At 51.0% G+C, this 26,409-nt stretch overlaps 2 protein-coding genes across 3 annotated transcripts in view; both read left to right on the forward strand.

The window, feature by feature from the left end:
* Positions 1 to 8,923, forward strand: part of TRPM2 (transient receptor potential cation channel subfamily M member 2) — a 64,797-nt gene extending 55,874 nt beyond the window's left edge. Inside the window, exons 25-33 of one of the 2 annotated variants that reach the window (XM_020980019.1) lie at positions 942 to 1,029; positions 2,069 to 2,220; positions 2,375 to 2,451; positions 2,820 to 2,921; positions 3,465 to 3,551; positions 3,758 to 3,863; positions 5,796 to 5,897; positions 6,394 to 6,510; positions 7,867 to 8,923. In XM_020980019.1, the coding sequence (XP_020835678.1) occupies positions 942 to 1,029; positions 2,069 to 2,220; positions 2,375 to 2,451; positions 2,820 to 2,921; positions 3,465 to 3,551; positions 3,758 to 3,863; positions 5,796 to 5,897; positions 6,394 to 6,510; positions 7,867 to 7,992 (957 nt within the window). In that variant the 3' untranslated portion in view covers positions 7,993 to 8,923. The remainder of the gene's footprint in view (positions 1 to 941; positions 1,030 to 2,068; positions 2,221 to 2,374; positions 2,452 to 2,819; positions 2,922 to 3,464; positions 3,552 to 3,757; positions 3,864 to 5,795; positions 5,898 to 6,393; positions 6,511 to 7,866) is intronic. The other variant, XM_020980021.1, reaches the window with a different exon arrangement.
* A 9,847-nt stretch (positions 8,924 to 18,770) lies between these two features.
* Positions 18,771 to 22,232, forward strand: LRRC3 (leucine rich repeat containing 3). Its single transcript, XM_020980015.2, has 2 exons — positions 18,771 to 19,008; positions 20,282 to 22,232. The coding sequence occupies exon 2, from the start codon at positions 20,367 to 20,369 to the stop codon at positions 21,243 to 21,245; it is 879 nt and encodes a 292-aa protein (XP_020835674.1). The 5' UTR covers positions 18,771 to 19,008; positions 20,282 to 20,366; the 3' UTR covers positions 21,246 to 22,232.
* Positions 22,233 to 26,409: the final 4,177 nt, after the last annotated feature.

Consider the following 26,409-nt stretch of genomic DNA (forward strand, 5'->3'; position numbering starts at 1 on the left):
TGGGGAGTGGGGGGTAGGGGCATACCAAGCATTTATTAATTGCTCACTATGGACCAGCCATTGTGTGAAGACTAAAACAAGGCCTTGCCCTCAAGGGGCTTACTTTCTACTTAGGGAAGGCAGCAGGGCCACAGATAAGCAAACAAGACATAAGCCAGACACCCCACAATGGGGAGAATTCGGAAGGTGCAAGGAGAGCTGAGCCTCAAAGGTGGGAGGGATCTCCAGAGGCAGAGGGGATGGCATGGGGAGGTTGGAGGGGATGCCATGTACAGCTAATGTCAAGGCTCATTGGCTGGAGCATAGAATGGGTGAGGAGGGCACAGAGTTAGCTTGGGAAAGGCCTCCCTCATTTTTGAGGCTGGATGATGGGGTCAACTGCCACACCCTCCCCCCCGAACAACACGAACATGGAGCTGGAAGGACCACAGGCCACACCCAGAGTGTGATTCCTCAGTGGCACCATTGGCCACCAGGTGCCCCTTGCACCTGGATGATCCACCTTAGGAGGGACTTGGCTGCCGTTGGTTGGATTTGGAGGTGACCTTCCTAACTTATTCTTCTGGGCCTCCAAATGTCCTTGAGGCCTATTCTTGGGGGCTGGGGGGAAAAGGGGTGCTTGAGGGCCACATCCCAGCCACTTCCCAGCCCAGGAAGCTCTGTCTCTAGAGCCACGTTTCTTGTGGAGCTCCAAAGGTCTGGCGAGGTACCCACATAGTGGGGCTTTCATTTGTGGTTGACATGAGAGGCTGCTCCAGGCCCTCATCCCTGGGCCCCTGGTCTCAGGGGTAGCTGAGCTAATGTCTCTGGACGTCAGTCAGCCCTAGTCAGGAACAGAATGGAATTGACACGATGCTTTCCCCAATGCTCAGACCTGCTGGTGCCTGAGAGGAGGCACTGAGAAGGCCCCTCACCCAGGCTGCTTGGCATGTTTTGGTCAGATGTTCCAGTCAACTAAAGCCCTGACCTGGATCATCCGGGCGCTGAGGGACAATGGTTTTGGCTCTGAGGAGGACGTGCCCGTCTTAGGTAAGTCTTATGGGCAATGTGCCCAAGTGAGCACTGGTAGTGTGAACTCTGGTCCCCTGCCCCAGAGTCAGCTCTTTCCCGACTATATCACACTGTCTCTCCTGCCCTGGCTCCCAGGGGCTTTGCAGGGATGGCTGGTGCTGGTTTTCTTTTCCTGCTGTTTAAACACCATGGGAGCATCAGGAAAGGAAAGCCATGCCTAGCTATTTCCTGGCTTGTGGGAATATCCCCTCCCCCCAGTCGGATTCCCAGGGACTGATTGGTCATGGCCAGCTCTGGGGCTAGGGCTCACCAGTGGTTCACACCTGAGTCTTCACTGACAGTCTACTAAGGACAGGGTGGAGATCAGTCCTGAAGGTCTCCCACCCTCGGGTGGGGGATTGGAGGAGAGGGAGGAGCTCTGGTCTAGCCACCTGGAAGCCAGTCCACGTTTCACGTGCTTACTAAAGTTACTGAAAGATTATGAAAGGGGCATCTGATTTCAGTTTCCTCATCTGGAAAATGGGGATAATGATAGCACCTACCTCCCAGGATTGTAGTAAGGGTCAAACGAGATATTTGTACAATGCTTTATAGACCTTAAAATACTGTCTAAATGCTCACTGTGATTGGGGGCCAGAGGAGGAGGTATGGGTCAGAGATTCTGGAAGATGGGGCACAGTTTGTGAGCTCTGGGGGACTCAGAGTTAGGGTGAGGTGACAGGAGTGAGGTGGAGTGTGTCCCCTTAGAAGGAAGGAAGGTTCCAGGACAAGCAGTAGTGGGGGGGAGGGGTGAAGATGCATTCTGAGAGTTTGTTTGTGTGTGTGCGCGTGTGTATGTGCGCACAAGTGTGTCTGTGCGTGTGTGCAGTGTGTGTGCACGTGTGCGCTTGTGTGCACATGTGTGTATGCGTGTGCGTATGTGCATTAACGTATGTGTGTGTGTGTGGAGGGGGAGTCAGGAATGATAGGCGGATCTGACATGAGGGGCTGGGGCCTCCAGAGTCCTGGTGGGGAGGGGGGCTCCTGAGAGTCTTCCTGGCCCCTCCCCCACCCCCAGTGTCCAGGAAGATGCCGGAAGGGAAGGAATATGACCCAGGAGACAAGCCAGAGGACACAGAGGACCTGTACCACGTGAATGCCCGCCATCTTCTGTACCCCAACTCCACCGTCATGCGCTTCCCTGTGCCCAATGAGAAGGTGCCCTGGGAGGTAAGGGCCTCGGGGCAGAGCGAGCAGAGGCCCCTCAGTGCCGGCCACCCAAGGGAGCTGGGGGGCAGCGGCCTGGATTGTGCGCTGTGCCCTAGACTAGGTGCCAGCCTTCGGGCCTGGGGAGAGTGGTGGTTGAAAGATGGTTTCTTCACAGCAGGAATTCCATATCTATGATCCTCCCTTTTACACAGCAGAGAGGAAGGAGAAGGCCACAGCAGACCCTGTGGGAAAGTGAGTCAGTCGGTGATAAGCTTCCTGCCCTCCACAAGATGCTGGGCCTCTGGACGGGGAGGGGGCACAGGGATGGATGCAGAGAAGCCGGGGCCGGGGGGCGGGGCGGGCTGGAGCGCAGGCCATGGTCCCGTCAGGAGGAGCTGGGTCATCCAGAGAACGGGGGACAACCCTGGCATTCTGGGACTGCTGCTACGACCCGCCAGGGTGCCCAGGTGGGGTGGAACATACTGGTGACTGCAGGCTCTGTCAGGCCAGCCTGAAGCCCTCCCATGTTGTGGGAGCTAAAGCCCCTTGGGATAGAGCACTTCCCCTCCTGGCCTTCCCTGCTCTGCCCAGAGCCCCGGGCTGCCTCTGCTGTCTTTCAGTTCTCTGGAGTCCCTGTCCAGGATCAATTATAACGCCATGGATGGACTGATCAACAGGCAGAGTTTCCATGGACCTTATATGGTGCAGGATGGGCTCTCGCTGTGAGTCAGCTTGGATTGCTTGCACTCTGACCCCGCCCCTCGGTTCCACCTGCCGGATGGACCCACCGCTCCCCCCTCCCCACCCAGGCTCTCATGATCCAGTGAGCAATGACACTTCCTGGAAAGGTAGTGGCTCTGATTTCATTTATGCAGGGAACTCTCTTGTGAGGGAACTCCCTCCACCAGGGCAGGTTGGCACGTTTTCTCCAGCTAATAATCTTGAAAAGCTGCCTAGAGCAGTGAGAGGTCAGGGGTTTTCTGGAGGTGACTTGAACCTGGGTCTTCCTGGCCCTCCAGCCTCTGGCTGTTGCCACATGTAAGAGCCTCAGGCCATCTGGGATGTTCCTCCCCAACCTGAGCTTGTCCAGGGCTTCTCCAAAAGAGGCATCCACAGGAGAGAAGCTGGCAGAGGCAGCTTCTGTAGTTTCAAGCCGAAAACCTGTCACAAGAAGGTTGCATTCCATTAGCTGTGGCTCTACCCTTGACCTTGGGGACTCTGTTCTGGAGAGACCCTATGCTGACCACGCTTCCTCCCTGTGCCAGGAACCCCATGGGGCGCACAGGATTACGGGGCAGGGGAAGCCTCTGTTGCTTTGGACCGAACCACGCCCTGCACCCTGTTATCACACGGTGAGTAGACTTATGGTGGTGGGCATTCTTTCTATGCTGCTGGGAGCACAATTACCAGCTTCTTTTATTCTGTACCTCAAAGGAAATCTGAGGAGAGCAGATGGACCCCCTTCAGTAAACTTCTTGAATTCTTCCTAGGTTTGGTGGTTGGGAGGTAAATTGGGACATCAGGGTGATCCAGGGCAGGTATCTCTCATCTCTTACAGTTGGCGGCGGAATCAAGATGGAGCCATTTGTAGAAAAAGCATAAAGAAGATGCTGGAAATTTTGGTCGTCAAGCATGCCCTGTCAGAACACTGGGCTTTGCCGGGGGTATGTGGCCATTGGCCAATGGGTGGATGTCAATGCCCCTTCCTTCCTTCAGTTTTTCTTTCATTAATTTATTCAACAAATATTTGTTAAACACTCACTCTGCACGAGGACCTGTGCTAAAAGGCAAGGGATAAATACTTCATTAGTGTTGGTGTCAGAATAATTTCTTCAAGGATCTGTGACTTAATTGGTGTGGGGCATGGCCTCTCCACAAAGGCAGAGGACAGTGCTTATATGCCTCAGGTAGGTTTTTTTTGTGAGAAGCCATGGCCCAAATGTCCATGTCCCTGTGGCCAGCCAGGTAATTATCCTTTCTGGTCCTCAGCTGGCAGACATCTACAGTCTGTTACTGGGCCCAGTCTCAAAGCCCTTCCATCATTATAGCCTCCACTGGGATGGCTTTGAAGATCCTTGGTCTTCCCAAGTCATGCTGAGGAACCAAAACAGAACTTTGATAGGAATGGAGGGGGTGGGCAATAAACCACTTCCCTTTCCTTTGGGACCTTACAGGAGGGGAGAGTGATGTAGGGCTATATAAAACCATCGTTCAGAGCACATGGGCCTCATCTTATCTCCTCTTCATCTTCGTGGCTTTCACCTATCAGCTTCCAGGTCATTCTTCTGGCATTTTCAACGCACATAGGACCTAGCTCACAGTCTTCTTTACCTTTCTTCTTGCCATTGGCCTTAGAGATCATCAAATTAATTTTGATGCCCCCTTATAATAACCTGACCTCCTAATCCCCAAATTCAAATGGCCTCCTCCATTCTCCTTCAGCCCCACAATGGTCACCCTTTAGTCCACCCCATCCCTAAGAAACAGACCACTTAGAAGAGTGAGAACTTGAATCTTTTCTCTCTGACCATAGCCCCCGATCTTCTGCCCTCTTCTATATGCTCACACACCCCACATCCTGCTCTTCATCCTTTCTAGGAATTCAGAAGTCTTGGGACCTGATTATTCCAGCCCAATTTCCTCTCTGACTTCACCAATCTCCATTCCTTGCCTTGGTATGATAGTAGTACAGCTCGAGAGCTGGAATGACCTTTGAGGTCATCCAGCCCAACCCCCTCATTTTACAAATGAGGGAACTCTGGCCTCTTCACAGAGGTGAAGAGGATTGCCCAAGGTCATACTGGTAGTAAGTTGTAGGGCCAGGATTTGAATGTAGGCCTTCTTGACTCCAAATTCATGCTCTTTCCACTGTGCAACATAATATTTTACTCACCACTTTTCCATAGACTTTGTTCTGGACCCTTTGGCAATTTCTTACTTGTATAGCCTCATTTCTGTCTAATGACCACCCCTGCTCCTGCTGCAGGACTACTTCAAAAGGCAAGGCTTCCCTAACTACCAAAGGAAATGGCTGCCCCAGGAGGTGGGGGGACCTTCATCGTTGGGGTCTGGGTGGTCACTTGTCGGGTGACTGCTCCCTCTCTCCAGGTCCTGAACCCCACACTCTGTCAAATATATTGCTGTGGGAATCCTTGGATGGCTAGAGGCTGGAGCAGATGCTTCTGAGGTCCCTTCTGCCTCAGAGGTTATACATTCTAAGTCTGACATTAAAATCGTCTGGGACCTGGTGCATTGCAGCTGCCCTACAGGGAACTAGGCTGCCTTGGACCATCTCCCAGCAGTCTGGGTGACCACATTCCAAGAATGTTGCCAAAGGGAGTCAAGTGTTAGGAATTTGACACAGTGGCCTTCAAGGCTCCTGCCAGCTCTAGTTCTGTGGTCCAGCAGAGCCCTGGGCTCCATTCTTAGCTCTGACATTTCTGACTGTTTGACCACAGGCAAATGCCTTTATTGACTCCTGGCTTGATCATCTATAAAACGGGGATGCTGGGACAAAGGCATTCCATTAGCTGAAAAGCCCCCTTGTTCATGGATTGAGACTGGCCAGCTGCATGTAATTTTCTGGTTCTCTCCAGGGTTCTCTGGAGCCAGGTGAGATGCTGCCCCGAAAACTGAAGAGGATCCTAAGCCAGGAATTCTGGCAGTACTTTGAGACACTGCTGAAGCAAGGTGCTGAGGTAAGGTGACCTTGGGGGTCCCTGCCTCAGTAGGTGGGAAGTGCTGATCTGGGAAGGCTCCCTCGGAGGCTGGCTGAGAGGGTGTAGAGGTTACTGGAGAGAGGTCATCCCAGGGGATGAGGAAAGGTCTGGGGAGGGGACAAGCAGGAAGGCCAGCCCAGCTAGACTCAGTAGAGGTGAAGTGGGATGTTGGGGAGGGGCATGATGAGCAGGATAAGGAATTGGGACTCCATTCAGAAGAGGGTGGGGAGCCACTGAAGTACATGAGCCCCAGGCTTTTAGTGGGGTAAGAGGAAGGTTCATTTTGGTAGCTGTGGCACATGGATTAGAGATGAGGGTAGTGGAGGTGGGGAAACCAGTAAGGAGATGACAAGGGCAGGTGGTGGCCCTGGGCAAGCAGAGCTAAGAAGAAGCCCTGTGGCCCTGACGGTGCCCAACACACAGTGGGTGCTTCCTCAAGACTGAGTGATCGCCTTCCCCTGTTCTGCCTCCCCAGGTCTATAAAGGCTATGTCGATGACCCGAGGAACACAGATAATGCCTGGATAGAAACCATTGCTATCAGTGTTCACTTCAAGGACCAGAATGACTTGGAACTGAAGCGACTGAATTCAGTAAGCACCTTTTGATGCCTTCCCCACTCACCCAAAGGTCTGTGAAAATGTCACAGGCATGTGATCTGGTCGATGAAATTGTTAGTCTCACTGTTAAAGTGAGCCTTTGCTTCTCCCAGCAAGAGCAGCATGGTCTAGGTCCCACTTAATGGTGGAACAGTCTCTTTCCTCACAGGTAATACAAGGTAGTACAAGGATTATTATTCTCATTCTGCAGAGGAGGCTCAGGGCAGTGAAATGATTTGCCCAAGGTCTCTTAGAGAATAAATGGCAGCATTAAAAGATGGAAATGACTAACAGTTTGTGGCAGAGGATACCTAAGACAAGGGGGGGGGCTTGGGTGCCGACACGCCACTATTCTTAGCCTGGGCACCAAGGTCAGTTTGACCTCACAGGTCTTACTGAGACTTGGTGGGATGAGATCCGTGACAGGCACATGGCTCAGGAAGGATGGTGGACAGCCCCTTGTATTCCAAAGACAGCCTCAGGTGATGGCCCCACAGTGGGGATGCAAGCACGTGTATGTGACTCGGCGAAGGAGGACATTGAATCAGTGGGTGGCAGATGTGTCCAATGGACAGCTTGGCCAAAGAAGGGGATAGAGGATGAGTTGCAGACCAAGATCACAGACAGAGGCTTGATGATGACAGGGGCGTCTGGAAAGGACGATGCATCAGTTCTTGGCTTGTGCTGCTAGCAGCTCTTTGACCTCCCTTAATGAGGAGTCATTCTCTAAAAGGTGGGGGAATGGCAGATGGAACTACTTTCTTTAACAAATCTGGTTTTGACCAACCAATCAATCAATCAATCAGCAAATATTTATTAAGTGCCTACTATGTGCCACACTCTGTGGTAGGCATGAGGAATACCAAGATAAAGAGTAACAGTCCCTGACTCCAGGGAGTGAGGAGAGGAGACAACGTGTACCATGCAGTTATATACGAAGTAGATGCAAGATGATGGGAGGAGGGGCACCAGCAGCTGGGGGAAGCTGCAGGTGGTGCTGAGCTGGGTCCTGAAGGAAGCCAGGAATTATGAGAGAAAGCAAAGGCCTTCCAGACATGAGGGATGGGCATGGCAAAGTCATGGAGATGGGAGGCAGAGCGTCCCATGTGAGGACACCAAGGAAGACCTGATCAATGAAGGAGGTGCTCCCTCTGGGCATTCCTGGTGCAGGACAGAGAAGCGTAGTGTGTCATGTGCCATAGCAGTTGGAGGAGCTAGTTTCAAATGGGGAAGGGAAAGGTAGGTAGCATCCCATGGACAAAATTGTCTAGTGAAAGTTGACTCAGGAGGGCTGGGAAGATCTGAGGAAAGAGATTTGAGTGATGAGTGGCTGCTACTTTTTCTTCCCAGCACCTCCAAGTCTGCGACCCAGAGGTCTCCATCCGATGGCAGGTGGTCGACAAGCGAATCCCGCTCTACGCAAATCACAAGGAGATCCTTCAGAAGGCCTCCGCCCTGTTTGGTGCCTATTACTAAGACCAGACCACCACTCCACATGCCCTGACAAGGGAAGATGGCAAAGGGCTGGGCTCTTATTGGCCAGAAATGAGCCATCTGGTCTAATGATCTCCATGCCTGCCATGATGAGAAAGATGTTCACCCTGTTACTCAGCTCCTGTGGACTCACCACCATCCTCTTAGAGGTGGGACCGAGGCTCCTGGTGGGTGTAGGCTGCCAACGTGGGCCAGATGTCAGCAGAAGAGTCAGAATCCACCTTGGAGTGTTGGCCTTGACCTCCTCCTGCCACGCCCTGTCTCCTTGCAATCCAGACTGGCAATCAGACTGCCCTAGAGACATTGATGGTGGTGCTGGGGGGTGAGGAAGGGGAGCAGTCTTAAGATCCAGGCCTGGGGTGAAGGACAGGGAGGGGCAGGGACTGGTCTTGTCTGCAGATGATAAGCTAGTGTCATCAGGGGAAGTGCATCCCCTTTCTTCACCTTCTCCAGTCCCCAGGGAGGGGCTAACCTGAGAGGCCCACTGCTTTCCAGCCCATGCCACCCTTCTGTTCTTTTCCATAGTGTTTTCCCTGCCCCTGCCCAGGGCCCTCCAACTCTGCTAGGCTCCATGTTCTCATGAGATTGACCCCAGAGCCTCTGTAATTGGGACTTAGCATGGATCTAACCCCCCCCAGTTCCTCCCCCCCGGGAAAGTCTCAGGCCTGTGGTCTGGGGATATTCCCCATCTGCAGCAGGTGCCAAACTGTCGTAAGCAAGGAGTGTCCCAGGGCTTCATGGGACCACCGGGGTGGGCTGGTCCCCATGAGAGAGGCCAGATTCTGAGGGCCCTAATGAAGCCGCCTCGGTGTCTGTTAGTGTCTTCTCATGAGATGTGCCATGGTCAAGTGGCTCTGAGGATGGGGACCTGGTAACAGATGTGACATTAAACCTGCTCACTGACTCCTCCTCACATGCTGCTGCCTTGTTCTGTTTGGGTTGACCTGTAGATGCTGATCAGGACAAACATGGGATTGAATGGGGGTGGGGATGTCCTTGAACTTCTGTGTGCTCGATTTCCTGAAGGTGGCAGAAGACAGGAGAGCCAAGGGCCACAGGGCTGAGTCACTCACAAGACCCTTCCTCCCAGTCTCCAAGTTTATCCTGCACACCACCCCACATGCCTGCTTGATGTGACTCAGAAGGAACAAATGTGTAGCCTTCTGACCCTGGGGCAGCACAGCTCTGCTTAAACCCTGCAGCTTTTCTCTGAATCTCTTCATCCCTAAGACCCCATGCCTAGTCTGATGTTCTTTCTCCCCCCACCCCCACCTCCCAAACCTGAGCAGGTTTAAATCAGGGATTTCTTGATGCTCAGCTCATTCCTACCACGTTGCCCGCGATCCAGCTTTGCTCCTAGAATGTTCCCATTGATCATCCTGTGACCCGCATTCCAGCTCTGAGGCCTCTTCCTGGCCTGCCATGCCCCAGCCTAGAGTATTCCTTCTCTTCCTTGGTGGATCATAACAGCCAACATTTGCTCCCAGCTCAGTCTCATTGTCAGGCTATAGGTGTTAGGTGGGAACACTGTAACCTCGGTATCAGTGTGGAGATTTCACTGGCATTTGGGGATCAGGGAGAGTCAGGGCTGCATAAATAGAGGCTGCAAGAATTTTTGGTGCTAAGAGAAGAACCAAGATGTTCTGGACATTTACCTGGTCCTTTAGTACTTAGATTCAGCACTTTGGCTCAGTACAGGTCTCATCTCTGCTGGTGCGATTCACTACCCTGCTCAGACTTGGCATATGTGCAATCCAGAGGGGTACTGGAACCAGGTTAGCCTGGTTGTCTGGGACCATCCTTGGCTGGCAGATGTGTAGTGTTTTGGTCCAGTTGACAGATGCATGCCCAAAGCTTCCTCAGAGAAGCAGCATCTTCTAGGGCTTATACTTCCCTGCCAGGGCTGTTGAGAGCCCCAGGGATTGCCTTCCCACCAGGAAGAGATCTCAGAGGAGGGATTTGGTTAGGCCAGAATGAAACAACTGCTAAGCAGCCCAGAACATATCCATGCATCCCATAGGAAGGGGCACCAGGTAATGGGGGATGTGTCCCATTGATTGTTGAGGAAAATGAGCTCATAGAAACTTATCAATGACTTGGGGGGTAGGGATGGCATAGTGATCAGCTTGGGATAGGGTGCAAATCTGGGAAAGAATAACAGCTAATACACTGAATAATAGTCAAGGTCCAAGAAGGCTATGTGGGCTAGAGTCCTGGGCCAAATATAATAAGGTAGATCTAACAGGAATGAATGCAAAGTTTTAAAAGGGGTCAAAATCAAATAAGATGGTGGAAGTATGTCTAGAGAACAGCTCATCTAAAAATCTGGGGGTTACAGTGGACCCCAAGCTCCATGTGATATGATGCCTGAACTGCTTTAGGAGAGTGTCCAGGGCTAGTGAGGGGACAGCCCTGACCTAATCCATCCTGCTCCAATGACATCGACAGCGCTGTCTTCAGTCGTGGGTGCCCCACTTTAGGAAGGAAATCAACAATCTGTGGAATGACCAGAGGATCTGAGGATGATGAAGAGCCTTGAATCTATGTCCAGGAGCATCCATTGGAACAGCATCCATGGACACCTTGACTAATCAATTGATTGGTTATTACTGACTGCACTTTGAACCCATTCAAAGGATCCTACTAGGCTTGTGGGTGGGGAGTGAACCAGAAGCCTAAGCTACAACTCAGAGGAGTTCACAGCCCATAGGTGTGATGAGACTCCTTCATGACAAGAGAACTCTGACTTGCATGTTTTGAAGGTGCAGGGATTTCACACACAAATTTAGATTTCAGTCCATCAGTGTCTGAATACACAGTTGCCACATGTTGGTACAGCCAAAACACTTCACAACTGGTGGCCAGTCTCCTTCTAAGGAGCATCTTCAAACTTTGCTGGACTAGTTGTGGGATGACTCTGGGTTGGGGGATGGGTGGAAGCTGCAGGGAGACCAAGTGAAAGTGAGAGCTGGCTCAAAGGGGAGTGGGCTGCCCTGGGAGGTGTGGGGCTCCCCATTCCTGGAGGGCTTCCAGCCAGTGATGGACAACCCTTTGGTAGGAATGCTGAGGTCTCATCCAGCTCTGAGCTGGGTCCTGTGAGCATGGAAAGTGAAGACTGTTTTTGAGAATGTAGGTTGGATATTTGTGAATTATTTAGAGGTGGGGAGTGAATTGGCTTCTGTAAAGGAAAACATGGAGAAAGATGGCATAATGTTTTGTAAATAGATTCACATTTCATTGGCTCTGGCCATGAGAACAAATCCACAGGGGCTCCATCTCAATCTGCTTGCCAACCTGAAGAGACGGCCCCCTGCCTCCTCTGCCCCAGGCCATTAAGAACCCTGGTTCACCATTTCACAAGGAACTCTGTCTAAGGATGTCTCAGAGTCCTGTCCAGCTAAGATCAGATGGCCCTAAATTTTGAAACAATCCTGGGAAGAATATGAACATGTTGAGTGTGAGCAGTTTTGGGGGTACAAAGGAGCAGGGAAAAGGGGTCATGGGACTTCTCCCAACTGTAGGGGAAACAGACCCTTCTGCCCGGCCTCCCAAATTGCCCCCAGAGCTTTCCCTGGGAACTTCCTCAGTTTACTGAGCTCACCCCTTTGCTTCAGGCCTGCTTCCTGAACTGGCCCTCATCTCTCTTCTACCACTGTCCTGCAGTGCCATGACTTAGATCCCTGTTATTATTACTAATTATCTGCTATTATTATTAGAAAGCCAGAGCTGTAAGGGACCTTGATGGTGTCTGTGGTCATAGTCTCATTGATCTGCAGGTGGAAGGGACCCTGGAGGCCATCCTTTTACAGAGGAGGAAACTGAGGCCCCAAGAGAGCGTCTGAGGAGAGATTTGAACTCGGATCTTCCTGATGCCAAGTCCAGGGCCTGCCCTCTACACCGTGCAACCTCTGCTCGATCCAGGCCAGGGACTCTTAACTCTTTTTGTTCCTCTGGCAAGGCCTACGGAACCTTTCTTAGAATCATGTTTTTAAAATGCACAAAATAAAATACGCAAAATGAAAACCAGGTATATCAAAATAGAGTCATAAAAATGTATAGAAAACCTGGTTCAAGCCCCAGATTAGGAACCCCTGGTCTAGCCCACTGCCCTCCCCTTTTCACAGAGGGGCCCAAGATGGGGTAGAGGAAGGGCAAGCATCACGGCTGCGTTTGCTAGCACCAGGGTTGGCATGGGAGCCCAGCGCTCCTGACTTCCAGCCCAAGGCTCTTGTCACATCCTTTCTAGATCTGAAAACACTCATCCATGTTTCCTGACTTGATTTCCTGAACAGTTCCAATGCTGTCTTTGTGACCCCAAGATCTCTCTGCCCCTTTCTCCAAACCTCTAATCTTTTTTTTTTGGCTAGGCAATGGGGTTAAGTGACTTGCCCAGGGCCACACAGCTAGTAAGTGTTATGTGTCTGAGGCCAGATTTGAACTCAGGTCCTCCTGAATCCAGGGCCGGTGCTCTATCCACTCTGCCACCTACCTTGCCCTGTAAACCTCTAATCCTAATTCAACAAATTAGGTGCTTGTAAAATTTCAGTCCCTGGAATTTTCACTATTAGAGATTCATTATTTCAGCTAAAGTATTAAAACCCTTTATTCCACTTTAAAGGAGTGGCGAGGTGGCACAGTAGATAGAACACCAGGCAGGGAGTTAGGAAGGCTCACCTTCCTGAGTTTAAATCTGGCCTCAGACACTTACTATCTGTATGACCCTGTGAATTGTGAATTATTTGGCGATGGCGAGCGAATTGACTTCTGTAAAGGAAAACCTGAAGAAAGATGGCATAATGTTTTGTAAGTAGATTCACATTTCATTGGCTCTGGCCATGAGCACAGATCCACAGAGTTCCATCTCAATCTGCCTGCCAGCCCAGACAGACAGCCCCTGCCTCCCCCACCCAGGCCCTGGCCAGTCACTTCACCCTGTTTGTCTCAGTTTCCTCATCTGCAAAATGAGCTGGAGAAGGAAATGGCAAACCTCTCCATTATCTTTGCCAGCAAGGCCCCAAATGGGACCACAGAGTCGGACACAACTGAAAATGGCTGAACTTATTACACTTTAGATGTGTCTGGCTGAAATAATAGGTCAAATAATCTGTGTGCCTGTCCACCCACACCTTAGCAGCAGACAGACTTATTGAAGAAGTATGCAGCAGCTCCTCTGAGGAAGGGAGACCCAGGACAGGAGGGTGTGGCTGTAGGCTCAGGAAGGTAGTCCGTGGGTGCCCCTGCCCGGGGCTCTGGGGCAGTGAAGGATAAGGAGGTGAGAAGCTGCCAGCCCCATGTTCCTGGGGCTTTCCTACAATCTTAGCTCCCCTGGGGAGTTAGATGCCCTCCAGTCTGGGGGATAAACAGTGCTTGGGAGGCTACATGGGATAGATTCCCACGCCTAGGGAGACACATCCTCTTAGGAAGGTGTAGGACCCTGCAAGGGACCAGATTAGGCAAAGGCCAGCTGCCTTCACCAGCTCTCGGTGCAAAGAGGCTTTTGTTGTCTTTGCCTGGAGACTTGCAGCTCAGACATGACTTTGCTTCATGTGGCTTGCATTTCCACCATTTTCATTGCCTCCATGTGGGCTCCAAACAAAGAAATTCGTCAGCAAGGCTGGAGGGCCTGGCCTAACATGGCCCCTACCTGTATTCTGGGCAAGCAGAGGCATGCTGACCACTTCAGCACCATGGCCAGTGCCACAGCCTGTGGTCTCCCTGGGAGCACATACAGGCAGAACACTGTCTTAGCTAAGGCTAATGGCCAGCATCCCTCTTCCAGCAGGGGCCCATGTCCTGGTCACTTCCTCACAGCCCCCCCACAGCTGGGCTATAGTTTGCATGTACCTGTAGACTGTGTATGCATGCTGTCTTCGGCAGATGGACTGTAAGCTCCATGAGGGCAGAATTGTTTTGTCACTGTCTTGGTTTCCCCAGTGCCCAGCCCAGGGTCTGGCATAAAGCAAGGAGTTAACGAGTCCTTGTAGATTGGTTGATTTATAGGGTTGTAGATCTTAGAAAGGAAGGAGGATTGAACCCTGACAGTTCCTTGTCTCAGCCAGTTCCCTGGTTGGCTGGTCAGTCAGTCTGTTGGTTAGCTGGCCTGTCCATTGGTCAGTATGGGCACCAATCAACTAGTTGCTCAATTTGGATGGTCAGTCTGTGTTTTGGTCCATTGGCCAGAATGTATGCAGTAGGGGCTTAATGAGTGCTTATTGACTGAGCACCCACTGGATGCCCAATGCTGGACTAGGTCCTGGGGGTGAAGTGGCGACTACAGAAGGAAAAAGTGTGCCTCCTGGCCTTGAGGAGTTTATGATCCCCAGTGGAGGCCAGGTGTAGACACAAGCACCCAGGAGTCCTCAGACTGGGAAGGGACAGGACTGGAGGACCCTGGCTTGGCTGTCAAGTCATCTCCACTTGGGCAACCAAAGCAACAAGTTGAGTTGGGCCTGAAAGGGATGTGGGACCCCCCACGGCCAAGTTCCCAGGGGAGCTTCTGCCCTGCCCCCACCCTTTCTGCCTGGGTTTTCTCCAGCCAACTCGCCCTCATTTTCTTTCCCTCCCGCTGATGCCTGCTAGACAGTGCCCCTCAGGCTTCTCCCCAGGCCTCCTCCTGTGCTTTCCTTTCACGACCACTGCTCAACCAGGAGCTGGAGAAGTGACTGTCTGTCACTGGTGACGCCACAGGAAGCCATAGAGGCAAGGGTGCTGCCCCCATGCTGTGTGACTCCAGGCATGTCGTGCAACCTCCCTGGGCCTGAAAAAGGAGGGGCTAGACAGAGAGCTCTGTCCAGAGGCCAAATGACATCTCTCCCTCCTCCCACATTTGAGTGTGAGCTTCTTTCAAGGAGGAATTATTTTATCGACTCTCTGAATCCCCAGTGCCTCAAACAGGGCCTGACACATGGTAGGCACTTGACAAATGCTTGTTGATTGACCCACTAGAGAGGGGCACCCTAGCCAGGCTGGCACTGGAAGATGGGGGGAGTCAGTTCTGTGTTAAAGAGGTTAGATCCAATTACTGCAAGAAAGCTACTCCTTCAATTAGTGACTCATCACTACATCCTCTCCTGAGACCTATCGTTTTAGATGGATCTAAATGTGTGTGTGTGAGAGAGAGAGAGAGACAGAGACAGAGAGACAGAGAGACTCAGACAGAGAGGAGAGAGGGAGACAGAGACAGAGACAGAGAGACTCAGACAGAGAGGAGAGAGAGACAGAGAGACAGAGAGACTCAGACAGAGAGGTGAGAGAGAGAGGATGGAGGGAAGGAGAGACAAAGAGAGAGACACACAGAGACAGAGAGAAAGACAGATACAGAGATAGACAGAGAGAGCAGAGACAGAGAGTGAGTCGCCATGCCTCCCACACCCAGATAGGTGACTGGAAGGGGGGCACCCTAGCCAGGCTGTCACTGGAAGATAGTGGTCAGAGCTGTGGGGAGGGGGAGTCAGTTCTATATTAAAGAGGTTAGATCCAATTACTACAAGAAAGCTGCTCCTTCAGTTAGTGACTCATCATTACATCCTCTCCTGAGACCTATCGTTTTAGATGGATCTAAATGTGTGTGTGTGTTAGAGAGAGAGAGACAGAGATTCAGACAGAGAGGAGAGAGAGAGAGAGAGAGAGAGAGAGAGAGAGAGAGAGAGAGAGACAGAGAGAGACAGAGACAGAGACAGAGAGACTCAGAGAGGAGAGAGAAAGAGGAGGGAGGGAAGGAGAGACAGACAAAGAGAGAGACACACAGAGACAGAGAGAAATACAGATATAGAGATACACAGAGTGAGCAGAGACAGAGAGTGAGTCGCCATGCCTCCCACACCCAGATAGGTGACTGGAAGGGGGGGCACCTTAGTCAGGCTGGCACTAGAAGATGGTGGTCAGAGCTCTCTCTCTCGCTCTCTCTCTCTCTCTCTCTCTCTCTCTCTCTCTCTCTCTCTCTCTCTGTGTGTGTGTGTGTGTGTGTGTGTGTGTTCTATATTAAAGAGGTTAGTCCCAATTAGCTACAAGAAAGCTGCTCCTTCAGTTACTGACTCATCACTACATCCTCTCCTGAGACCTATTGTTTTAGATGGATCTGTGTGTGTGTGTGTGTGTGTGTGTGTGTGTGTGAGAGAGAGAGAGAGAGAGAGAGAGAGAGAGAGAGAGAGAGAGAGAGAGAGAGAGAGAGAGACAGAAAGACTCAGACAGAGAGGAGAGAGAGAGAGGAGGGAGGGAAGGAGAGACAGACAAAGAGAGAGATACATAGAGACAGAGAGAAAGACAGATATAGAGATAGAGAGCAGAGACAGCGAGTGAGTCACCATGCCTCCCACACCCAGATAGGTGACTAGAAGGGGGGCACCCTAACCAGGCTGTCACTGGTGGAGGACAGAGGCAACCATGGGAAAAGGGCAGGTGGGCAGGCTTGCATAAACTGATGTTAAGTGAAATATTAGAACCAATCAGCCCATCAATCAGGTGACATCCATTAAACACTGCCTGGGTGCCAGGCAGCCAAACAACCATAATGATGAAAAGGAAAAGAACATTGCAAGGCTTTCTAAAAGCTGCTTTCTGTCACTGTCAGTCATAGCTTCCTGGTGAGGAAATCTCTGTGCCTCCCTCCTCCCTGGAGAGCTGCGGCAGACTCAAGGAGCACGATGACACGTGCCCTCAACAAGCTTACAGTCTAGGGGAAGACAACCCCAAGAGGAGACTGGAAGGAGGGCAGGGAATACCAGGGTATGTCTGGTCCAAAGGCTTCTTGTTCTGTGCAGACAGAAAGTGAAGATTCTGCCCTCTGGGAAGAACTGAATGCCCCACCCTCTTTCCTCCATCAGAGGGGAGAGGAGACTGAGGAATGGGGGAAGGTTTGCAGATGGAAAGTGAAGAGTGAGCTGCTCTAGATTTGATCCTGTAAATGGCCAGGAGGGACACAGTTGGGGTGTGCACTAAAGGAGAAGAAAGACTTTTGGAGGCTAGGGTTACTATGGGGCATCAGTCCCAGAGGAGCAGAGTCGGGGAGCTCCCCATGCTGGATCTTGGGTGGGGCCCCTTGTGCATGATCCATCCTGGAGCCCAATGATGAACACAGAATAAACCAGCAGCCTCCAGATCCTGCCCCATGCCTCTGACTCCTCGAGGAAGTCAAGGACCTGGGCAGTATTAAAGAAGCTCCTTTCTAATGATGGGTGACAATTTATTGCTCTGGATTTTGATGGAAAAGGCTTACATGGGCTGACAAGATGCAATGCTCTCTTCTGGGTCCCAGGCAGGGCCACATGGGGACGACTGTGACTGAGATCATCAGGCTTGGGGCTGGGGTAGGGAGGGAGGCGGAGAATCTAATTAGCCTCCTGTGGAGATGAAGATCCGGGACTCAGTCTAGATGAAGGGCAGAGGGCACCAGAGTGATCTTTGAGGGCAGACCAGTTATCCCATGGAAACTTTGGGAAAATGCAGAACCTCTCTGGGGAGTCCTTAGAGGCTGGCCCAAGTCTTTAGGTGCCTCCAAGCTCTGTGGAGATGGGAAGGGGCTCATGGATGAATGAAAAGAAGGGTGGGGGAAATGCTTTAGGCCTTTCCAAGGTCAATACTGGAATAGCTTCCTCTTGTGCTAAGCAGAAGTTGCAGCCTCCCTATTCCTGCCTCCCTCTCCCCCCCTCAATCCACTCTTCAACAAACATTTAAGAAGCAAGCACCCACTGAACCCTGGGTCCTGGACACAAAACCAAAAAGGAAATTAAAATGCAGGTGACAGTATCCTGGATTTTCAAAGGAAGCCAGGGACAGTCACCCTGACCGACTGTGAAGGGGCTAGCATTGTATGAGAGTGGGGGGCTAAGGAAGGCCTAGCAGCAGCAGCAGCAGCACCTTCCTCCCCACCCCAGAGTCACCAGAGAACAGCTCGACGGGGGTGTGGGCAGAGGCGAGGGCTGGAAGTCCCCCCACCTTCCCTGGAATCTCCATGTTAGCTTGTTAGCAGAGCCAGCAATGCTAACTGCCTCACATGTGATGTTGCTAGTGACCGGCGCCCTTTGGGTTATTCCCCATCCTAGAGCACAAAGCCAGGGCAGGCTGGAAGGCAGACAGCCCCAGTCCCAGGGCGGGGGCTGTTAGGCATCCTCCTCTATCACTCTCTGAGTGGGACTCTAGCGCTCCCCTACCATGATAGCGATGATTTCCCATCATGGCTGGGAGGTGGGGCTCCAAAAGTACTCCTGGTGTGAGAGAAGAAGAAATCGAAAAGCGAGGGAGAGAGAGACAAGAGACAGAGAGACAGCCAGAGAGACAGCCAGAGAGAGAGAGACAGAGAGACAGAGAGACAGAGAGAGAGAGAGAGAGAGAGAGAGAGAGAGAGAGAGAGAGAGAGAGAGAGAGAGAGAGAAGAGAGAGAGCGAGCCAGCGCCTGGTCTGGGGAAAGGAGAGACCAAGGATGGATGGGATGAATGTCCCCTCCCTAGCTCTGGAGCCGGAGAGCTGGGGTCCATCTGAATCCCATGTCCCCGATCAAACACTGAGTAGGTGAAATGGAGACCCGGCCGAGGAAGGATGGGGGCGGGAAGGATGGGGGCGGGGATGAAGGAGGGAGGTAGAGAAAGGAAGGATGGAGAACGGAGGAATCAATCCAATGAGAATCAGGGCAGGTCCTGGTCAGGAGGGAGGGGGAGGTTAGGGTGGAGGAGATGGGAAACGCGGAGCTGCAGGGTGGGGCGGGGAAGGGGGGGGAGGAGAGGATGAGAGAGAGAGAGAGAGAGAGAGAGAGAGAGAGAGAGAGAGAGAGAGAAAGAGAGAGAGAAATCCCTTAGGCTCTCACCGCTGCATTGAGGAGCACCCCAAGAAGCAACCGCCAGAAGTGACTGAGCTCCAGCCCCCTTCCCGGGCTGCCCAAAATCCAGCCCCTCCCAGAGCCTGTCCCAGCTCCGACGCCGATGCCCTCCCGAAGGCAGGCAGTGAGCCCTCTGCCTCAGGTCAGCCTTCCTTCGAAACTGCTTTCCTTAAGCTTTGGTTTGACAGGTGAGTGAGAGTCCCAGGCTGGTAATGCCTCTGGGTCATGTGTGTGAGGGCCGTGCACATGTGCACATGCACACACAAATTCATACTCCTCATTCACACACACACACACACACACACCCCTAAGGAAAGTGAACCCAGGCTGGCTCTTCCAGCCCTTTTCTGGGTGCCCTCAGACTGGCCAGCCCTGGGGACTTTGGCTATACTCTCTTGCCATAGTACCGCCAGTGTCTTCCCAGATGCCTGACTCAGGGAAAGCTGACAGGGAGGACAGGGCATGGGTTCCTTCCCCTTTTATTCTTAGAGCAAGATGTAGGAAATCAGGCAGCAGGTTCCTGAGGGAAGGGAACACTTGTGACTTCTTGTCTCTAGTGGAGGTGACCTTGAGTAACTTGGGGGCTATAAGGCCACCTCTCAGGAGGCCACTTCTGGCTGCTTACTGGCCCCAAAGTGAAAGTTGTCTCTAACCTTGGCCTACCTAGCCAGGATTGCAAAAGCAGAGACCTCCTGCTTTTGGTGGGGAAGCTCTGATCTAATCTCATGACCAATGTGAGGGAGGGAGTCAGTTCCCGATTTTTATTCAGTTAACATGGTGCTCCCTACTTTTATTCAGCCTGATTCTTGGGACCCTGGACCTTGAACTGTAAGCGCCCCTAAGAAGCCATGTAATACAACCCCCTCCTTTTACAGAGGAAGAAAGTGAGGCTTGCAGAAAGGGCTAGGGACTTGGCCACAGTCACACAAGTAAGATGTGGCTGAGCTGGTGCTCCAACACAGATCCCCTGACTCCAGTCTCTGCTGTTTTCCACCATACCAGGCTGCCTCAGAGAAATCCAAGGGTTGAGTTTAATTTCCAGATTTCCCGAAGTGCTTCGCATGAGCCTGGCACATAGAGGCACTTACTACACACCTGTTGCCTTGGCTTGATGTTGAGTGGTGGCCAACTGAGCAGATTTTAACAGGGGAAAGAAACTGCCAGTGGGTGACAGGTATAGAGGGAAGCTCACCTCTCTGCCCATCCCAGAGCCCAGTTCATCCAGTGGCTCATGCATCCCCACCTCTCCACTCCCCTATTTAGATTCAGGCTCTTTCATGTACAGTCACTAAAGTCCCTTTGGGACTGCCCACTTCTCTGTCTCTTTGTCTCTGTCTCTCTCTGTCTCTCTGTCTCTGTCTTTGTCTCTCTGTCTCTGTCTCTCTGTCTTTGTCTCTCTGTTTTTGTCTGTCTCTCTGTCTCTTTGTTTCTCTCTGTCTCTGTCTCTCTGTCTCTGTCTAGGATTGGCAATGGTACATTTGGGGACATCAGAGAAGGTGGCGAGCCTTCTGTTTCTAGAGAATCCCTGTGGATTGGCTTGGGATTGATGGAAGCTAAGTTAAGCAGAGATCGGTCAACTCTGGGAGAACGTGGCTGTCATGCTGATCCAACAAAGCCTCTCTGCACCATGATCACAATGCTTCAGATAGGGGCAGACCTTCGGTCTTCAGCACTGGTGCCCTCCAGAGGGGCTCTCTGCCTCTTCCTCCTCCTGCTTTACCTCCCCCTGGGCATCTCCTGCCCCCCACATTGCCAGTGCTCAGATGGCAGTGGTCTGATGACTGTCCACTGCAGTTCAAAGAACCTCAAGGAAATCCCCAGGGACATCCCCAAGGACACCGTGTTCTTAAAGCTCGATGCCAACCAGCTCACCCACATCCCAAGCCACGCATTCTCGGGTTTGACCCTTCTGCAGGAACTAGACCTATCTCAGAACACGATTGAGAAGCTGGATACTGCGGCCTTCCAGGGCCTGTCAAGTGGCCTCAAGCTGCTGGACCTCTCCCACAATCATCTCCGGAGCCTTCCCAAGGAGGCATTAGCCAGGTTGAAGGCTAAGATCCGCCTGTCACATAACCCTTGGCATTGTGAATGCACCTTGCAGGAAGTCCTTTGGGAGGTGAAGCTGGACCCCGTGTCTGTTAATGAGATGGCCTGCCAGACATCTGTGCAGGAAGAGGCCATAGGGAAGCCACTGGTGCAAGTCCTCGACTCAGGAGCCAACTTCTGCAGCTCCCGCCACAAGACCACAGACGTCGCCATGTTCGTTACCATGTTTGGCTGGTTTGCCATGGTTATCACCTACATCATACACTATGTGCGGCAGAACCAGGACGATGCCAGGAAGCACCTGGAGTGCCTGAAGAACATGTCCCCTGGCACCCTGGCCATTGGCAGTGCCTCTGGTGTGGGCCTGGAGCTGTAGCGTCCCAGCCCTGCTGACTGTACAGAGCTTTCCCATAAGCCCAGGCTGAGGGGACCACAGCCACATCGCCAGCAGGCTGCTCTTGATTTCACTGGGTTTTCTTCTAAAGGTGCATTTGTCAAAAACACACAAGCCCCTAATTGTCCATGTCTGAGTAGGATCCCTGAAGGAAAAAAACGTTAGTGAAGACCTCCCCAAGGCCCCATGGAGGAGCAGGAGCTGTCTAGTGAGCTCGGGGAGGGAGCTGACTTGGAGGACTCCAGGGTTTGCTTCCAAAGCAGACTGTCTTTACTTGGCCCTGGGCACCAGCTGCCCAAAGCTCAGAGCTCTTACTGAGATTCACGGGGGAAGGAATCTGAGACGGGCCTCTTGTGGCTGCTCCTCAGAGATCTGGAAGGGGTGGAGGAGAGCATCGAGTCCAACCCACCCATTTTACCAACCAGGAAAATAGGGTCTTTTTGTTCCTTCAGTCATGCTCTTCTGTGCCTCATGGGTCTTGATTCCTGTCTCCAGCAATGAGTGTGCCTTGTTTTTATTCACCAAAAGCCAAGAAGGCAAAGCTGTCAGGCTCCAGATACTGCTGGTCAGTCTGCTTACCTGAGATGGGTCTGTGGCCCAGGGGAGTCTGCTGTGCTGCCTGGGAGAGATCACAGAGGCAGGGATTGGCGAGGTGTTGCCGGCCTGGGGGCTGTGTGCCATGTGAAAGCCCATGGCACAGTGTACAACGTCTGGGGCTAGAGGGAGGGAGAAAATTCCCAAAGGGCCAGCCATTTGCCACATGTGGACTAGCAAATGGAGAGTGAACCAGAGTGGCCCCGAGAGGATGCCCATGGGCCATTATGACAGTCTTTCTAACTTCTCAGTTGGGCAGCTGAAGTGGAAGGAGCCACCTCGCCTGTACAGGAACATTGCATGGATGACACCAAGACCAGTGAATGAATCTGGGTAAGACCTGCTGACTCAGAGAGTACAAAAAACACAGGATGAATAAGGAGACACAACTGATGTATTATAATAAAAAAAAAAACAATAACCAACCACCTACATCTTCCTTTTTTTTCTTAAACTTATTTTTATTTTTCAACATGAGTTTTTAAAACTTTGAGTTACAAATTTTCTCCCTTCCTCCCTCCCCACCCACCCTCATTGAACAGGCAAGCAACTCGATACAGATTATTGATGTGTAGTCATGCAAAACACTTCCATAGTAGTCTTGTTGTGAAAAACTAAGTATATTTCCCTTCATCTTATCTTACTCCCCATTTATTCTATTCTCTCTTTTGACCCTGTCCCTCCTCAGAAGTGTTTGCTTTTGATTATCCCCACCCCCCAATCTGCCCTCCCCTCTATCAACCCCCTGCTCTCTTGTCCCCTTCCCCCTTATTTTCCTGTAGGGTAAGATAGATTTCCATACCCCGCTGTGTATGTTACTCCCTCCTTAAGCCAAATTCTATGAGATTAAGATTCACTCATTCCCTCTCACCTTCCCCCATTTCCCCTCCACTGTAAAAGCCTTTTCTTGTCTGTTTCATTGACATAATTCACCCCATTCTACTTCTCCCTTTCTCCTTTTCCCAGTTTAATCCTCTCTCACCCCTTAATTTTATTTTCCAGATATTACCCCTCATCTTCAACTCACCCTGTGCCCTGTATCTATCTATGTATACATACATGTAATTTTTTCCCTCCCACTACCCTAATACTGACAAAGGACTCATGAGTTACAAATATCATCTTTCTCTGTGTAGGAATGTAAACAGTTCAACCTTAATAAGTCTCTTATGATTTCTCTTTCCAGTTTACCTCTTCATATTTCACTTGAGTCTTGTATTTGAAAGTCAAATTTTCTGTTCAGCGCTGGTCTTTTCCTCAGGAATGCTTGAAATTCTGCTATTTCATTGAATGACCATTTTTTACCCTGAAGGATTGTACTCAGTTTTGCTGGGTAAGTGATTCTTGGTTGTAATCCTATCTCCTTTGCCCTCCAGAATTTCATACTCCATGCCCGCTGGTCCCTTAATGTAGAATCTGCTAAATCTTGTGTTATCCTGATTGTGTTTCCACAATACTTGAATTGCTTCTTTCTGGCTGCCTGCAATATTTTCTCCTTGACCTGGGAATTCTGGAATTTGGCTGTAACATTCCTAGGAGTTTTCCTTTGGGGATCTCTTTCAGGAGGTGATCAGTGGATTCTTTCAATTTCTATTTTGCCCTCTGGTTCTAAAATACCAGGGCAGTTTTCCTTGATCATTTCTTGAAAGATGATGTCTAGGCTCTTTTTTTTGATCATGGCTTTCAGATAGTCCAATAATTTTTAAGTTCTCTCTCCTGGATCTATTTTCCAGGTCAGTTGTTTTTTTCCAATGAGGTATTTCACATTCTCTTCTATTTTTTTCTTTCTTTCAGATTAGTGTTTCAGTGCCTTGATTCCTCATATAGTTGCTAGCTTCCAATTGCTCTATTCTAATTTTTAAGGAAGTATTTTCTTCAGTAGTCTTTTGCACTTCCTTTTCCATTTGGCCAGTTTTGCTTTTTAGGGCATTGTTCTCCTCATTGGCTTTTTGGACCTCTTTTGCCATTTAGGTTGGGCTATTTTTTAAGGTGTTATTTTCTTTGATTTTTTTGGGTCTCCTTTAGCATCACTTTCAATTTTTCCTTTACTTCTCTGACTTGCTTCTCAAAATTCTTTTTGAGCTGTTCCATGGCCTGGGACCAATTCATATACTTCTTGGAGGCTTTGGATATAGGAGCTTTGACTTTGTTGTCTTCTTCTGGCTGTGTGTTTTGATCTTCTTTGTCACCAAAGTAAGATAATATAGTCTGACTCTTTTCGCGGTGCTTGCTCATGATCCCAGATAATTACTTGAATTATAAACTCTTCATTAAGGTAGGGGTCTGTTTCCAGTGTGGACACTGTCCCAAGCTTCAGGGGTTTTGTGCAGCTGTTTTCAGAGATACTTCTAAGGACCTGTAAATTTTCAGTTCTTCTAAGGTGCTATGATCAAGGGCGAGGTATTTACTCCTTTCCTGTTCTGTGCTCTGCTGTATGAGTGATCACAAGAACTCTTATCTGTCTTGGAACTGTGAGGAGGATTTTCTCTTCACAGCTACTACAAGCTCTGCCATACCAGTGCTCCTCCTCGCCCCAGGACCACCACCCAGAACTGTGACCCAGATCCAAGCATGGGCAAAGCAAGAGAATCCTACACCAGCAGAGAGGTCCCTGCAATCCCCCTCTGATCAGCCACTCAATTCTCCCTCAGTCTGTGGGCTGGAAGCTCAGGAGGCAGCCACAGCTTGGGGAATGGGGCTGGGACCCTGCGCTTCTTTCTCACCACTGAAGAAACAGACTTTTCCCACTGACCTTCTAAGCTGTCTTTGGTGTTCATGGGTTGAGGAGTCTGGAAATTGCCATAGCTGCCTGCAATTCAGGCCTCTGAGGCCTGCTCCAGGTTCACTGCAGCCTGCGTGCCCATGGCGAACTGTGTTCCTCTCCCAGCCTGGTGTGATATACCTTTCTGATCAACCATCCAGGTTGTCTTGGGCTGGAAATTTGTTTCACTTTGTCTTTTTGTGGGTTCTGCTGCTCCAGAATTTTTTTAGAGCTATTTTTATGGGTGTTTGGAGGCGTTTGGGGGAGAGCTCAAGCAAGTCACTGCTTTTACTCAGCCATCTTGGCTCCACCCCCCACCTACATCTTTCGGAGTGTGAACCAAAGAATAAAAATCCAAGCCTAGCAGGCAGAAGGGCAGGCAGGTAGGACATGAGTAGGCAGCCAAGTAGACCAGTGAGTATTCTTCATTCACTTCCTTTGAACTTGGGGACCACTACCCCTTTTTAAGAAACATTAGCACCATTCCTATGATGTCTTTTGGCTCTGAGATACACAGACAGCATAGGGTAGCAGACAATAGACTGTCTTTGGAGTTAGGAAGAGCTGGGTTCAAGTCCTGTCTGATGGTGTGACTCTGGACAAGTCCTTTACCTACTCATAGTGTATTGGAGCTCTGCTGCTTGTCCCTGGGAGTGCATTTACATAGATGTATGTCCACATTTTTGGACATACGTGTGTGACATGCATAGGAACACAGTGGTGTCAGCAGCAGGCTGTTTGAGACAGTGGGGAGGTCTCTGTGGGGGGGGCACTGTAGGAGTCCCCACAGAGACTTGGGGGAGCAGCTACAGAAGACATTGACACTTGTGGTTATCCTTCTTTTGTATCTAATCAAGTAAGGAACATGAAGCTTCACTAAGATTGACCACAAGGAAGGAAGCAGCCCTCTTTTCTGGCCCAGCCTGTACTCTCTCTGTAGGACCCGTTATCCCCCAGCCCTCCTGGGGGCTGTGAGGTAACTGGTGACTCTTTGGAGGGCTCAGCAGGGTCCAGAGGGCGTTGCGCAGGCTTAGGCAGTAAGTGCAGAGCCGTTGGGAGCCCTCCCCCACGGGCCCTGCTAGGGGCTTTGAAGGATTAGGTGAATTTCTGTGCGGCCCTGGCTGCTCACTTGGTCGTCCTTGTCCGGTAAAGTGTGTACGGGAATCTGGTGGCTCACGCCCAGGGCTAAGGAGCTACAGCTCATGGAAGGAGGATCTGGGTGTGGGCTACCCTGGCTTTTAGGTCACCCCTCCCGTTCTTCCATTAGACACTGGGAGCTCCTCTTCCCCCCACCCCCTGCCTCCCTCCTCTCCCAAATTTTTCTCTGCCTAAAAAGTCAGGCCCATAGTTTTTGTAACTAGGAGGGGATCTTTGGACAGCACAAGATGCCATGGGAAACTTGAGGAATGTGTTGGGGTCTGGGGAGGAGGGGCAGGAGACACAGCCTACTGGTTTTCAAAAAACATTTTGTTGGTCATTTTGGTTTTTACATCACTTTCATTCCTCCAATATACCCTCCCTTTCCCCACCTATTGAGCTGTCCTTTAAAATAAAAAGGAAAAAGGAAAGAGGAAAAAAGGGACTCAGAAAAATTAGCTGACCCACCAAATGAGACTGGTAGTGTCCACAGCATTCTGTGTCCAGAGTTCTTCCCCATCTCCCATTATCTTGTCTTAGGAGATTTGTACCATCTTCAGCCACACTCAGAAGAGTCTAGGGGACCAGAAGAGTGGAAAGTGGGGTCACTGATCCAACAGGTCATCCCCTCCGCCATGTCTCTCTGCCCCTGGG

Source organism: Phascolarctos cinereus, unplaced genomic scaffold (assembly GCF_003287225.1).
Source record: "Phascolarctos cinereus isolate Bilbo 61053 unplaced genomic scaffold, phaCin_HiC Scaffold_5;HRSCAF=322, whole genome shotgun sequence".
Taxonomy (NCBI): domain Eukaryota; kingdom Metazoa; phylum Chordata; class Mammalia; order Diprotodontia; family Phascolarctidae; genus Phascolarctos; species Phascolarctos cinereus.